This window comes from Notolabrus celidotus, chromosome 15 (genome assembly GCF_009762535.1).
Source record: "Notolabrus celidotus isolate fNotCel1 chromosome 15, fNotCel1.pri, whole genome shotgun sequence".
Classification (NCBI taxonomy): Eukaryota; Metazoa; Chordata; class Actinopteri; order Labriformes; family Labridae; genus Notolabrus; species Notolabrus celidotus.
Window position 1 is genome coordinate 32,048,967 of NC_048286.1, and position 16,529 is coordinate 32,065,495.

General features: G+C 42.2%; 1 protein-coding gene across 3 annotated transcripts in view; it reads left to right on the top strand.

The window, feature by feature from the left end:
- The window catches only part of chd7 (chromodomain helicase DNA binding protein 7), a 111,010-nt gene that overhangs the window by 38,708 nt on the left and 55,773 nt on the right, over positions 1-16,529 (top strand). For 2 of the 3 annotated variants that reach the window (XM_034703820.1, XM_034703818.1), the window contains 2 exons: positions 1,271-1,719; positions 16,024-16,177. In XM_034703820.1, the coding sequence (XP_034559711.1) occupies positions 1,271-1,719; positions 16,024-16,177 (603 nt within the window). The remainder of the gene's footprint in view (positions 1-1,270; positions 1,720-16,023; positions 16,178-16,529) is intronic. The other variant, XM_034703819.1, reaches the window with a different exon arrangement.

The window sequence follows — 16,529 nt, forward strand, 5'->3', positions numbered from 1 at the left end:
ATTCCAACCCGAGCAATCACTTCTAATTAGGTTTACGCTCCACTTGGATTTTATCAGCACTTAGCTTCGCCGCCAGAAAGTCAGTTCGTTTTTGCAAATCTGAAAAGCTGTTTTAATAAACATCTGCTTTAAGGCATTTAAATGAAGTTAAGTGTTGGAGTTTATATTCAAAATTTTGACACCAATATTTCCCCTTTTACTGCAAATTAATATCGGCTCTAAATATCAGTCATCGGTCGCCTTGACTACTAATAATCTGTATCGGTATCGGCCCTGAAAAAACATATCGGTCTATCTCCAGTGAGGAGTAACACATGCATATTCCAGGTATAGGTTTGCGTTGACACCATATTTTGATGTTAACACCATTATAGTATTATTTCAATGCAGGAGTCTCTGTAACATGAATCTACATCTCTGTGCTTTTTAAAGTCATTTATCTGGGTCCTTTAAATCCTATTTATGACCTACAGCTACATGTTATCTGACCTACAGTAACCTCTGCATCCTCAGCTGGTTTCTGCTCTTTATTTAAAGGAGGAAGAGATTTCCTCTGCATCTCCACCTGAGGTTATCAGGTAGAGTTTAGTGATTGAATCACTTCACCTGTGATATTGTGATAGTGTCAGCACTCTGTCATCAGTCACACAGCTCTAAACTCCCCTCATGAACTTTAAAGAGGATGCTGCGTTATTGCACGTTACAACTTAAGTTAGTGAACAAGAACAGGGCTGACCCACTTTAATGAGGGATGGATCAAATCTTTAAACAGTGCAGAAGTTTGTTGAACTCAGAACAATTCTCATGACCGGTGTCACAGATCTACCTGTCGCTTGGGGTCTGTGTTTACCTGCTGTCAGAAACCATCTCATGCAGAGTCTTTTGCATGAAACCATCTACAGGGAGAGGAGGGGAGGATGTTTTTTGGGTTTGAATGTAAGGCTCAAGTAGAGGACTGCTTTAAAAAGAAGTTGAGGGACACTCATTTGGTTGACATCAACATGACATAGGGAGATTGTCAGGAGAATAAGTTAAAAAGTGGTAGACTCCTGCCTAAATTGGGAGTGTTTGCAGGTCTGGTTGAGTTCTCATTGGTGCACAACAAAGCAAATATTCATATCACACAGGTCTTGAGTCGTGCACCAAGTTTGGTTGAAAAGTTTCCCCTCTGAACACAAAATGAAGTCCTTCTTTGATTTATTTCCTTCATTAAATAAACGTTTGTTCTGTCTCTGTCAAACTCTAATCATCTCTCTCTCCTTCCCCTCAGCATTCCCCAACCGACCCGCCAGGAGATGCCTCAATGATGGTTCCTGACAGGTCGACAGTAGACGCTGGTGCCCCCAGCCAGCCTATCAGCACAGAGCAGCCCAGCAACCAGGAGACCAAGCCAAAAAGGAAGAGGAAGAAGAAAGCTAAAGTGGTGGACAAGGAGGAAGCCGAGGAGGAGAAGAAGGACGGGGAAAAGGAAGTCAGCGTAGAATTTCCCGCGACAGGCAGCGATGCCGGTGAACAGGTGACCGGCGTCGAACACGGGAGTTCACCGCCGGTGGAGGAGAAGAAAAAGCGCAAAAAGAAACCAAAGGAGAAGGCGGAGGGCAAGCAGCCTAAAGAGCCCAAAGCTCAGAAGACGCCCAAAACACCCAAGACCCCCAAAGAGCCCAAGGAGAAGAAAACCAAGAGCTCGACGCCCAAGGCCAAGACCCCCAAGAAAACCAGGTACGAGATGTTACTTTGCGTCAGCTGGTGTGGAACTCATTCAATGTTTTACACACACTTACACACTGACTGGAGGTATTCACATCATGGTGCACTTCATGTGTTTGTTCCAGCACAGAAATACATTCAACATGTTGAATCTGATGTTATCAAAGGACTCTCATAGGTGGGACTGTGTTTAATAAACACCAGATCACACGGTTAAACACAGACACACACACAAACACAGGATCAGGCATCCTTGTGGACAACTAGGAAGAGATGAAGGGGTTAAAAGATGGGTATTAATTAGTGATCACAGGGCTCAGTAGATCTGATTGTAGTCCACGTTTTGCCTGTTAAGACTGATTAACCCGGTTGACACAAGTTTACAGCCACTGTAAAGAAACACGTCACCAAAGGTCGGGGTTAGATGTATAAATAGCGTAGAGGGGATATAAGGGAAGAGAGGGTTTCAGATTGAAGTGAGGCAGTTGTATTTCACATTTAAGGAACAAAGAGACGCCATTTATCAATCTCACAGGAGGAGGGATGCTCTGAAGCAACTTGTTGTTCAAACAGAAATGTAAAGTCTATCTCCTTAACACAGGATCACAGAGTCAGATTGGTGTAAGCTTAGTGTGACTAATGTTAACAGAGCTAGCACCTGCAGCCCTCGGTCCTTGTTGCACATTAATGACATGCATGTGTTGGTTATGCATCGCTCTGAGTGGTTACATACTACGGATGTAAGGATACACTCAACCCACGATTCAATTCGAATGCCGATTTTTGGTTTACGATACGATTCTGTAACGTTTTTCAAGAAAACTGGATTGAACTCAGAATTTAAATCACTATTATTTTATTTAAATCCTCAGATATGGACAGTTGCAGTATATATTTGTTCTCTTATATTTCTTCGTAAACAAAGTCATCCTTTTTCATTTTTAAGGTGTTTTAACTCATATTAAACCACTGCACACTTTTTACCTTGTTGGGAAATTTCAGAACAATTATAGAGAAATGGAAAGTGAAAAATTCCCAAATTAAAGTATAAATATTAAAATAAAGAAGGTAAATCTCTTTAAGTTAGGGATGTAAACTTCAAGTATTTTCCCTGATCGGTCTTTGGAAATGTTAACGATCAATTATCATTTAATCATTAAAAAAAGTGAACATTTTCCACGTCAAAAATAATGACAAATGCGTTTTTTCCCCTAAATCAAATGTTCCTTCAGACACAGTGTATATTACTGACGGTGTTAAACAGCTACGGATCATATTGAGGTGTTCAAAATGTTAAACACGCTGAATATCAACGTGAGGAGCAGGCTTATAAATAATCTCTGAGGACGCATGGTCATAGAGTGAAGACTCAGACTACAACATGTGGATTTACTGCAACAGGACAACTGAACAGGATCAGATTCTGGACTCACAGGGTCCAGTTTTCTCGTTCTTATTGAGGAAAGTAAACATTTAAATGTGGTCAGGTGTCAGCCGGGACTGAACCGGGTCAGAATCAGTCCGGCGGCGGTGGAGGAAAAAAGCGCTCATGGAGACCTGTCACTCAGCTGAACGTCTCCACCTTCAGTCAGCTGATTCTGAAACATCCTTTAAACTTCAAACACCTCCACTCAGGGAGTGAGGAGAGAGCAAGACACTTCATGATGTTGAACAAGCGGAGTATAATGCAGATAGCGCCTCCTACTGTTTGAAAATAATATCCAGATACACATTTTGTTGAATTGATTTTAATCCACCCTTACTTGTATTGATTTTTGACCATCTTGCAATATATCCTTACAGTCTCAATTTAACTTCAGATACCATCAACGCTACAATCTGCCTCGTCACGGCTCCAACTAGTGGTGGGAGGTTGCGTTACAGCTTGAACACATTTCACCAGAAAGTCATTATAATTAGGGATTTTTTTATTAAATGAAGACTTAAATCTTGTGTATTATCTGAATATTGTCCTTAACACTGTTACTCTGTTTACATCTGGTCTCAACATGCCCACAGGTGGGTGACCTCTCAGTTAAGCTCCATTGTTAAAGTGCAATAAAGCCCTTTTCATTACGAACACGCATATGTTCTAAATATAGACGTGGAGGCCGGAGGGAGAATCTTCTCCTCTTAGAGTAAGGATCATTCCTCCTCTTCATCACCACTCTGTGTGTGTGTGTGTGTGTGTGTGTGTGTGTGTGTGTGTGTGTGTGTGTGTGTGTGTGTGTGTGTGTGTGATGCACTCAGCAGGGCAGCATTACACCGAGGGGAGAGTTTGCATTAACTTTTATATGTGGTGTCATTAGGAGGCTGCTGATGGTGAATGAGGCTCAGAGGGTATTTGCATGCAGAGGGAGAAGTCCAGATCTGATTCTTACTTTGTTTCTGTGACATTTTGATGTGTTTACTCTTCTTTGCAACATGATGTCCGGTTAGGACGTCCCACTCTTGGTGGACCTGAACTTTAATTTTGTTAGCAGACATCAATGTGCTTTGTCCTCGTCATATTCATTGCTAACTTTATTTACTACGTCTATTTAGAAGACGTTTGTTACTTTGGCTACATCTTGTTTGTTGACGGGCGTTATCTCTGATCCTTGAGCATGAAACCACACAGGACATTAAACCTGAGCAGGTTTCAGTCGACCTGGGTGGAAGGAATCATAAAAATTAGCTCTGGTCTGCTTCATGTTGGCAGAGTTTTTCCATCACATCTCAGTCCTCTCACTCCTCAGACCTCATCCCTGTCCTGGTCCTCCTTCCTTCCCTCTGTGTGCAGTCTCTCCTGATGTTTCTGCTGACTCTCTGCCTCCCTTTCAAGCTGTCAGAGCAGAAAGATAGATGTGCAGGGAGCTGAGAGCGTGTGTGTGTGTGTGAGTGTGTGTGTGTGAGAGAGAGAGAGGTGGCTCCACAGTGAAGGTGGACCTCGCTCAGACTGTGGAATGTGTCAGGACGGCCCCCATCGCTCTGTCCATCTCCCTGCCCCCACCCACACAACAAGAGGGAGGGTCTAAGCAGCAGGCAGGGGTCAGCATTGGGGGAGGTTAGTGTGTGGCTATCAGTGTGTGTGTATGTGTGAGAGAGTGTGTGTGATGGTTGAAGGGGGGGGGGTGTCAGAGAGGGCGGTCATTGCTGTGTGTAAGTGTGTATTGGGGGAAGGGTTGTTAGTAATCTTGTGGCAGAAAATGGCGCCTAATGATATTGAAGGCCATGTGGCTGACCCCTCAGCTGTGTGTGTGTGCGCGTGTGTGTGTGTTGGGGAGCAGGACGGAGGAAACATGCGTGTAGAGGAGTGTGTTGGTGTGTTTTGGTGAGCTGATTGTATGTTGTGGAGCTCTCCTCCATCTTGAGGGGCTGCCTGTAGCTCCAGGTTAATTTAGCATAATAATGGCTGCTGGCCATTCACTGCTACTCTAAAATGGTGGACCACAGCAGTCACCCAACTATCTCCTCTTTTTTTCATGCCTTCTTTTTTCTCTTTTCCCCTCCCTCCCAACCTCTTCCTGCCTACGGAGTGTGCATCCTTTCATCTTTTCCTCTGCAGCTCCCCCATCTCTCCCTCTTCCTCCCCGTCTCTGACTGATTTAAGCTAAAGGGGGTGAGCATTGAGGTATTTGGTTTGCCATGTTTTCCTGCTCACACGAGGCCCCACATATGTAGATGTAGTCTGGCAGAGCACTCATGAAGTCCAAGCCTACAGAAGCCATGGATCAGGGGTAGGGATGTAAGGATACACTCAACCCTAGGTTCGATTCGAACCCTGATTTTTGGTTCACGATACGATTCACTCACAATTTGCAAGAAAACTGGATTGAACTCAAATTTGAATAACTTATTTTATTTAAATCCTCAGATATGGACAGTTGCAATATATATATTTGTTCTCTTATATTTCTTTGTAAACAAAGTCATCCTTTTTCATTTTTAAGGTGTTGTAATCAAATTAAACCAATGCACACTTTTTTTTCTGCAACTTGCAAAAAAACTAAAATGAAAAATTCAGAACAATTATAGAGAAATGGAAAGTGAACCATTCCCAAGTTAAATTATTAAATATTAAAAGAAATGAGGTCAATCTCTTTAAAGCTGGGGTTGGGTAGTCAGATTTAGATCCACTTTTTTTTATATACTGGTTAAAATGTTCTGTATGTCCTGATGGCAATCAATACATAATGTGTTCTTAAAAAAGAGGTAAAAGAAAGCTGCTATCTTTTGTTACAGCAGCTTACAAAACGGGACAGGGGAATACAACAATGTACTAACATAGTTAAAAAATATAGTAACTAATAATAGCAATGACAAGAGTAAAATAAAATAAAATAAAATACAAATAAAATAAGATAAAATAAAATAAAAATAAAATAAAAATAAAATAAAATAAAATAAAATAAAATAAAATAAAATAGAATAGAATAAAATAGAATAAAATAAAATAGAATGAAATAAAATAAAGTAAAAATAAAATAAAATATGGCAACTATTACAGATGTATACACACTATGTACACTTCTATCTGATAAATAGATAAGGTAAGTTATTGCACAATAAAAATTGCACCAGGTTATTTAAAAACAAACATACACAGGCAAGGCAGCTTTATTTGTATAGCGCATTTCATACACGAGGGCAACTCAATGTGCTTTACATTAAAACATTAAAAGCATTGGAGACATTCAGACAAGCATAAAAGAACACAATTAAAATGACAAATATGATAGAACAGAAAAGAAAAGGAAAATTAGAAATATATTTAAAATTACATTAAAATTTTAATTTAAAGTGAGTTCAAATAATCTAAGATAGGAAGGCAGTGGCAAATAAGAAAGTCTTAGTCTTTGATTTAAAAGAGGTGAGAGTTGGAGCAGACCTGCAGCTTTCAGGGAGTGTGTTCCAGATATGTGGAGCATAATGACTAAACGCTGCTTCACCATGTTTCCTTCTGACTCTAAGGACTGAAAGCAGACCAGTACCTGATGACCTCAGAGGTCGAGGTGGTTCATAAAGTAGTAGCAGATCAGCAATGTATTTTGGGCCTAAACCATTCAGTGCTTTATAAACCATCAGCACAGTATGAAGAACAGCAGATTCAGATGGATACAGTAGTTATTTGTGAATGTGCCAATGTAAACCTGGGAAAACACCAACCAATCCCGGCCATCAGGAGACAAATTATGAAACCAATCGAATCCCGTCCTGTCACTCTGAGGATAGAGGGGGAGGGGTTAGACGGAGTCCTGAGGAAATGCTGCAATAAAAATCATGCTAGTTTTCCATGACTACCAACCCCAGCTTTAAATTAGGGATGTAAATTTCAAGTATTCTCCTTGATCGATTTTTGGAAATGTTATTATTTAAATAACGTGAACGTTTTCCACGTCAAAAATAATCCCAAATGTGTTTTTTCCCCCTAAATCAAATGTTCCTTCACACACAGTGTATATTACTGATGGTGTTAAACAGCTATGGATCATATTGAGGTGTTCAAAATGTTAAACACGCTGAATATCAACGTGAGGAGCAGGCTTATAAACTCTGTGGACGCATGGTCATAGAGTGAAGACTCAGACTACAACATGTGGATTTACTGCAACAGGACAACTGAACAGGATCAGATTTCAGACTCAGAGTGTCCAGTTTTCTCGTTCTTATTGAGAGAAATAAACATTTAAACGTGGTCAGGTGTCAGCCGGGACTGAACCGGGTCAGAATCAGTCCGGCGGCGGCGGAGAAAAAAAGCGCTCGTGGAGACCTGTCACTCAGCTGCAGCCCCCAGCTGAGCGTCACCGCTGATTCTGAAACATGCTTTAAACTTCCAACACCTCCACTCAGCGAGTGACGAGAGAGGAAGAGACTTCATGATGTTGAACAAGCAGAGTATAATTCAAATAGCGCCTCCTACTGTTTAAAAATAATATCCAGATACAACTTTTGTTGAATGGATTTTAATCCACCCTTATTTGTATCTGATTTTTACCGTCTTGTGATATATCACACAAGAAAGTCTTAAGTAAGGGTTTTGGACTAGTAGGTTCGGCTACTGGAGCTAGGTGGAGTGTTTAAATGAGACTCTCTAGCTCCTCTCTAAGCTACCGGCACACTGGGCTACGGAAGCAGATTAGCTCTCCTGCATTAACTTCACACACACTGCTGAGGTGACAGAAATACAATGCACTATGAATCCGCTCCTAGTCGTCTCCTTCTCCGCTGGCTTCAGAGTAGTTTAATTCATGGGCATCAAGCTGGACTCTGACTCTACGCGATCCATTTCACTGAATGGAGGAATGATGTCTAACCTGCAGGACAGGGACAGGTGGGCAGGACTACCGTACGAAGGAGCCTTCTAATTGGCCCGTCTACAGGGTTCACTCTGTTCCATACTTCTTCCTATTGGACAAACACTGAAACAAACACATCACAGTTATTCATAATTTAACCTTTGGCATTATATCATTTCAACAGCCAACAATAATTCATGTGGGTTACACTTACATCCCTAAACTTCAGTCAAGTTGTTGTTAAAACCATCCTCTACTCAAGTGTCTATGCAGAGATCTGTTGATTCTACATGATTTCTTCTCTCATTGTAACTCTTCCTCTCTATCACACGACTTTCATATTTAACACAGAGATGCACGGATCAGATCCTGGTGTCTGAACTCTAAAAGTTGGATCATGTAGCGGTTTCATGGGGTCCGATCCACTAGAGTCAGTGCTGGTCTGTGTTTCCTGCAGCCATGTGCACGTACTGTGGTCTACAGCAGCAGTCAGTAGGGCTGTGCGTTCTGCGAGGTGGAGTGTTGATGTAACATGCAGGGAGCTTACTACGAGCGTCAGCAGTTTGGAGGTATTTCATGCTGGTTGTGAGATTTCCACTAGTGGAAGGAAAAGCCTTAAAGGGCAAGAGTTTGTTATTCAGCCTCATCAGGATGTTTGGATGTGCTGTGGTTCAGTCATCACATTCTTTATTCACGTAGTTGTCTGTCCTGAATACATGATAGGAGAGATTGTACAGTGGTGACATGTCATTTTGTAGAGGCTAACGATTTCATACGAGGTGGATTTGGCAACGTTGCAATATTAAAACTAACACCATACATATTCCCTCTCATTACACGGCTACTATAGAAATCAAATCAACTGTAGTGGCAATCTTAAGCAAAAATCTTCTTTGCCACTCCTGCAGGACGTGATGTTTCTGACTCACACTTCCCAAAACAGGATACCATGCAAGTGTTCCAAAAATGAAAAGATACAGATAAAAAAAAGAAACAAACAAGAAGCACTGCTTTAGTCTTGCTGAGCTTGTTTATTAAAGACAGATGCTTCTACTTGCCTTAAAAAGTACTGTGATGGCAATTTCGCTTCTTGTGTTGCGTGGTCTAGACCTCCTAAAACCTCCTTCCTGAATACACACCCCTGCCGTGGTGCAGATACCTGCAGCAGACAACGGGGGCGTTCCTCAGGTATAAATGTTTAGGCTTTCCCCATGTTCGGGGTCTTAATTCCTTCTGATTGCTTGGGTGTTGACTGACCTTTTCTTTGCACCTGACCTTGTCAGCTGGCAGAAGCCTCTATTTCATTCTTCACCAATAACGTGAAAAACTTCCACAAGAGTACAAAACTGCGAAAAACTAAGCAAAGCTACGGTCAGAAAACATATTCCTCCTTGATCAAAAAGCGCACATACGGGGCGCTGGTGCCCTAGCGGTCTAAGCGCCCCACATACAGAGGCTACAGTCCTCGTTGCAGGGGTCGCCGGTTCGATTCCCGGCTGGTCGACCATTTCCTGCAAGTCTTCCCCCGTTCCCTTCTCCCCACATTTCCTGTCTCTCTTCAGCTGTCCTGTCAATAAAGGCAAAAAGGCCAAAAAATATAACTTAAAAAAAATAAATAAATAAAAAGCGCACATGCTCAGTTGCCAATTTGCTCCAATCAGCAGCACCAATTAACACCAGCATGACGGTTAAAGGCCCAGATATCAGGACCAGTTACACAAACATAGAAAGACATTTAAGTGAGAATATAAAAAACATATTCAAAGGAATTCTAACTTAAAGTAAATCTTATTTTTTTTTCAAAATGAGTTAAAGAAGACAAACAGACTTGAGTTTCTCTATTTTTTATTGACACAGGAGAGTTATAGCCTCTTTACATGGGGCGCTTAGACTGCTAGGGCACCAGCACCCTGAGTTTCTCTATGTTTAACATCAATAATTATACACCAAATATTGATTTGTACATAATTATGTTATTAAAAAAGTATTATATGTCCATTGTCGTAATGGTTAACACTGCAACCTCCTTTAAAAGAGCTGATCAGCTGGTATTATTTAATTAAACTAACATTTCTGCTCATAAAAGTACAAGGTGATAACCACATGAATCATGGCCACTGTCATTCACATTTCCATTATTCCTTAAACATGTTCTTAAAGTATTTACTTGGTGCACCCTCATCATCAAAGCTTCATCTCTGTTCTTCATTCCCTCAGTAAACGGTCATCACATTTACAGACTGGAGTCTTTGATTAGAGCTGAATTCATAGTAATAGTATACTGTAGTGAAATGAGACTTTCATTGCCAAGTATTGATCATTAAGAAACATTTTAATACAGCTGTGAAAAATAAGTTATCATTTCAAATTGAATCAACAGCTTACATTAACGTCTCGTGTTCAAACCACTTAGGAGGAAATACTGCTGACACTGGTCTAAGATGGATTTTGGTGTTCGTGGGAAGAAACTGGGACTTATTGCTGCATCTAAATAAATCAGAATATCATAAAATCATTATTTTAAAGAAACTAAATATTATATTATATTATTTTAGACTCAACACGTAATCCAAAATGATAATTTTGACTTGAGATGTAAAATATGTCTCTAGATATTAGAATATTTCATTTCAAGCTCAGCTAAATTAGTCTTCCAACATGATAAATACCGCAGATCTCTCAGGCTACTTCACTACACTCAACCACAATCATGGGAAGACCGCTAGCGTCACCCCCAACAAGGAGCGTAAACCACAGAAGGTCATTGCTGATGAGGCTGGCTGTTCACAGAGAGCTGTATCGAAGCGGGTTAATGGAAAGCTGACTGGAAGGGAAAGTGTGCATAAGCAACAGTGATGACTGCAGGCTTGAGACAAGTGTCCAGAAATTCAGGAACTTTGGAGAACTTTGTGAGGAGTGGACTGAGGCTAGAGTCAGATCATCAAGAGCCACCATGCAAGACACTCCTGAACCAGAGACAACATCAGAAGAGTCTTAACTGGGCTAAAAAAGAGCTGCACTGTCACTCGGTGGTCCAAAGTCCTCTTTGCAGACGAAAGTTAGCATTTCATTTGTGAACCAAGAACCTAGAGTCTGAAGGACAAGTGGAGATGCCATAGAATCCAAGGTGTTTGAAGTCCAGTGTGAAGTTCTTGCAGTCTGTGATGGTTTGAGGAGCCCTGTCATCTGCTGGTGTTGGTCCACTGTGTTTTATATCAAGTCCAGAGTCAACACCAGGAGATTTTAGACTACATGCTTCATCTTCTGACCAGCTTTATGATGATGCTGATTTTTCTTAGCACCTGCCGACAACGCCAAAATTCCTTCCGATTAGTTTTCTGACCATTAAGAGGAAGATGTTAAACACCAGACCCAAGATACAGACGAGCAGAAGGCCGCTCTTACAGCAACCAGGGCTTGGATTAAAACCTCCACAGCCTAGCCTCCATGTCACTTCACATTGATGCAGTCATGTCGTGAACTCTGTAGCATAACTCGTATATTTCTATTCCTTGAATTGATCAGAAGTTAATCTAAAACATGTTGCATACATTTATCTCTACATATGTTTAATTCAATGTGGTATTCAATTGGTATATCATTGTTTTATCAAATGCAAAAAACATGATATCAGCATTATGTACCGATATCTGTTGACCACCGGTCAGTATGGCCAGATCTTCTGAAATGCTTGATAATGGATCAGGATTGTTAACTTCTCATGGTCTCTTCAGATGAAAACATGCTGTGGATGTAAACATTTGACCAGTTCAGAGATGTTATTGTAACTCAGGGTCATGAATGAGCTTTGCAGGCCGACCCGATCTTCGTAAAGACATAAGAAAGAGAAACCACATTCAGCGTTGTTGTTGTCAGCAGTCTGGGATCAGTGTTTCTGTGCATGTGTGAGCGGCACAGACAGAATCAGGTGGTTTGCTTGTCCACTCGGCTCACTTTTCTCCTTTGACCTTGGGTTGTCTCTCTATCAGTCTTTTTCCTCCGCTCTCGCTCACTCCCTCTTGTATGTCTACCTCTCTCAGAGGAAGTACATCTATAAATAACCCAGCTCTCGGCTGCCACACCCTTCCCTCAGTGTGTGTTTATGTGCATGTAGGGGTGATTTGTTTGCAGTACACACACAAAAATGTCAGACATGCATGCAGGCAGCTTGCTTTGTGTGCAGACGTGTGTGCAAATACAGCACTTTCTGAACACACACATTTGTTTGTGTGTGTGTGTGTGTGTGTGTTGCTTTCTGTTCAGTAGTGTTGTTTTGTGTCGTCATGGTCATGGGTCAAGTTTGTGCGTGGGGGGGTTCAGTGGTATGACTCACCACGTCAGAAGGTGTCTCTTAACCCCACTCTGTCCACGTTTCTATCCACCTTAACACACACACACACACATTGACATTTCACTTTAAAAAATCCTGAATAGATAGATAATACTGGCTTTTATTGGACCTATTGTCTCTTGAAGTCTTTAATTCAAACTCTTTACACTCCGTTTTGGTCTCCACCACCCTTGAGAATATTCATTTCACTACACATAGATTTAAATATGATGAAATTCTGTTCAGTTGTGGATCAGATAGCTAAAAAAACGAGGCAAGAAGAGCTGCAAAGTCACCTTGACACCTTCCACGTTGTGACCGTGCACCATGTTGTAAAGAAAATATTCATATAGAGCCTCTTAAAGGACACCCTGCAGAGGCATTCGCTCCAGGCACATATACCTCTCCAAAGCTAACTGGCTGAGGTCAACCTCAGCTGTTATTAAAAGACATGAAAGTGGATTGAGGTTGTATCACATGATAAATATGATACCATACCATACAAAAAAACATAGTTACAAGCTTGACGAATTACAGTAAACTCCCAAATATACGTGGCACCGATAAATAAGACTGTCGGTTTTGGGGTCTCTCTAATACCCCTTTTCGGCGAGGCAGTTTCAGGGCCGGTTCAGAGCCAGTCCTCAATTGAGAACCGTCTTTTTGTGTTTCGACTGTGAGTGAACCGGCTCCTGGCCCGGAAAACCGGTTCCAGAGATGCTCCAATTCTTTACTGGTCTAAAACCCGCGAACCCCTTACATCAGGGGCGGAGGGCGGGGTTTGCCGTGATCAAAATCACAAACCAAACATGTGGCTGTCATTGTCCTGCAGGGAAAAAAAATAAGAGACTAATGGATTCCATGGCAAAGCAGTGATTGGCCAAGGAGACTAGCTGTGGCCACGTAAATCTGACGTGGGGTGCCGTGTTGGTTCCTGAGTTCAACCAGCTCCGAACCAGTGCGAGCACCAGCCTGGAAATACAACCCAGTTCGCATTGGTTGAAAAGAGGTATAAGGGAGAAGGGTTTACACCGTCTTCCTAAGTGAAGACTTGCATTGAGTTTAAAAAGAGTCCACATCGTTGCAGTTTCTGTGCAGAGGTTGAGCTCTTTAATATAGCATCTGTTTTGGCCATCCTGCTAGCTATCCCTGTGTTAGTCGAGCCTAGCCTGCAGTAGTGTTGATAGTTTATCAGTCCAGACTAATTCACTTGTTTTCCACATGATATATTTACTAGATAGTACACCAGTTACTTCTTCAAGTGCTGAATTTGAACCTAAGGAGCAATGCTGTTACAAAGTGGCGTTCGTCCACCGGTCAGCCTGGTTATGTGTGTAGTATGCGTTGCACAGCGAAGCAGCCATTAGCTGCTAAAATATGAGGCCAATGTGGAAGTGCTAAAAACTGCAGTTCATAGAGTGTCCACTTGAGGCTGGCTCTGGAAGTACCAGAAACCAAATACACACCAATTCAAAAAAGCCGATCTTTACAGCAGAAATAAACATGTTTATTACCAGTGTAGTCTGGATTAAGATTATGAGTCTTCCAATGACTTGATTGGCAGGCGGGAACACATAGCTGTTGGCTAGGAGGCTCAAAGCCCGCCTCTTTACGTCACAATCGCTCCACAGAAGTCATGTTGAGTTCAACATTTCCAATATGGCTGCTGCCACCGACTGGCTTTAAAACAACGCTTCAGAAACAGATGGTCACGGATACTACGTCCATTATTTATACAGTCTATGCTTGCTTCTTGAAGCGCCATCTCCTGGTTAAAATACTGTACTGCAATTAAAGACCTCTTCATGGTTTATCCGTCGCACTGATGCACAGGACGCAGCTCACTTTTTAAATGACTAAAAGGTGTTAAGAGAGGATCATATTCACAGAGTTTTATTGCAATTTAAAGACTTTTTTTGTGAATGATAGGAGAAGCAGAGAAGCTGAAGCATTTAAGGAGAAAGAAAGTGTGCAGAGATGATAAAAGAGAGAAAGAGAGCGAAGAGTTGAAAAGATAAAACGGTGAAAGGCAAGGAGCGAAAAGATGGACTGAGCAGAAGTAGTTTGGGAATTAAATGAATCGAGAAGGGCTGAGAGGAGAAGTGTGGCCATGAAGAAGCTAGGAGGAAGAGAGGGGAGAAGGCAGCCAAGTGTGGTGTGTGTATGCATGTGTGTGTGTGTGTGTGTGTGTGTGTGTGTGTGTGTGTGTGTGTGTGTGTGTGTGTGTATGTGTGTGTGGGGCCAGATGGCTCCAGCGTGTGGCGACCAGCCAGAGGAACAGGTGCAGGTCACATGACCAGCCGTTACCACGGAGATGGTGATTGCTCTTGGCGTGAGGATGAAAGGAGAAGGGCCCCAGGGACAGAGAGGGGGCGAGAGACGTAGGGAGAGAGGAAGTGAGTGAGTAAGTGGGAGGGAGAGATGCACGGAGCGAGAGAGAGAAGGAGAGGGAGAGAGAGGGTGAGCAGCCTCGGCTCAGAGCAGAAGAGAGACACATCCAGGCATGTGGTCCTGCACAGGAAAACACAACAACACACACACACACACACACAACAGAGAGTTTACATTGCTCTGCTGTATCCTGAGTGAGCTCCTCGTTGTGTGGATTCATAACGGGCATCAAATGAAATCAACAACACAGTCCTGAGAGTTTCTTACACCTTACAAAAGCTCCAAATAAGACCGCCTGATTCAATCAATCAATCTTTATCAGTTCATCTTTATTTAGATATGCTAAATGTTCTCTCAAGACCCGAGTCTGGACCAGAATCTTTGACATACTGTGGACTTTAAAGTATAATGCAGTCATTTAAGCGTGGCAGACAGGGTGGATCAGAAAACAAGGAGGCTTCAGATGAAGAGTTGATGTTCTAGTTATGAAGGAGATGGACTGAAAACACCAAAAACAAAACCCTAGGATGAATAAATAATCATGATTATGATAAGAGAGTGGTATTAATGAATGAATGTTCCTGTTCTCCTGCCATAATCATCCTGTACAAGTTTCAAATAATATTTCTACAGCATGACGACTAAAGAGAAGCAAACAGGCAACAGTGTTTGTTCTGATTTGATACACACGTCTTTAAATCTCCTGCTGCTCATCTCATGTTGAGGATTAATGACATTAGGAAAGATGAATACGCGTCAGTGTACGTGGCTTTTTGAAAACTCCGAGTGAATGCAGAGTCCTCCGTCCTCCCTCATGGTGTTTATGCACACACTGTAAGATAGAGCCAGTTCCTCTTTTTTTTTCCATGCCAGAGATTAGAGGAAGCCTGGGGGCCTTTCAACCCCTCCCCCTGTTCTCTCTGAGGCCTCTCTGTCTGTCCCTCACTGTCTGCCTGTCTCTCTCTCTCACCCCCCTCCTCCCTCCCTCCTCCCTGTGTCTCTCTTCCTTCCCATGCCTGTATCTCTCAATCTTGCTCCCTCACTCCCTCCTCCTCCTCCTCCTCCTCCTCCCAGTCTTTCATCATATTAACCCCCTGTGTGCCAGAGCCTAAGGCACACTAATGATTTCTAAATGGATAAATCAAATATGGAACCGCCCTGGGACAGCAAGGCACGCACATACACACGCACATACAGACACACAGAACCCTACACTGGAGCTCACATGTGAATGCCTTGTAGTGTGTAAACTGTAAAGAAGGATAACCTTTAATTAATGGAGAGAATATTAAGTTGTTCCCCCTCTTCTTTTTCCAGCAGCAGCAGCACGAAGAAGGTTGAGACTGAAGGTGGGGCTAGCGCGGCCAAGACGGAGTCAAAGAGGAAGAGAGAGCCATCAGTCAGTGATGATGTGGAGGTGAAGTCTCCGCCCCCTTCAGCTCCTGAAGATGAAGATGACGATGGTGTACAGGTAAGAAGGAGCAAGTTTGAACCACAGACTGTAGAATTAATGGACGTAGTATCTGTGACGTCGGCCATCTTTTCCTGAGCGCTGTTTTGAAGCGTATCATCGGCAGGTGCCATATTGGAAATGCTGAACTCAACCTAACTTCTGTTGAGTTAGTGTGAGGTAAAGAGGCGGGCCTTTACAGCTACAGGGTGCCTGCCTGTCAATCAAATCAGTCATGGTCTTATTTGGGCAAAACTTGTAAGTTTAATATCTTAAAAATACAGAGTTATGAATTAATTCACCCCCCGTACAGAGTGTGCCGATAAAGAAATGAGCTACTCAGACTACACTCTTTTTTTGAACCAGGCTGTAA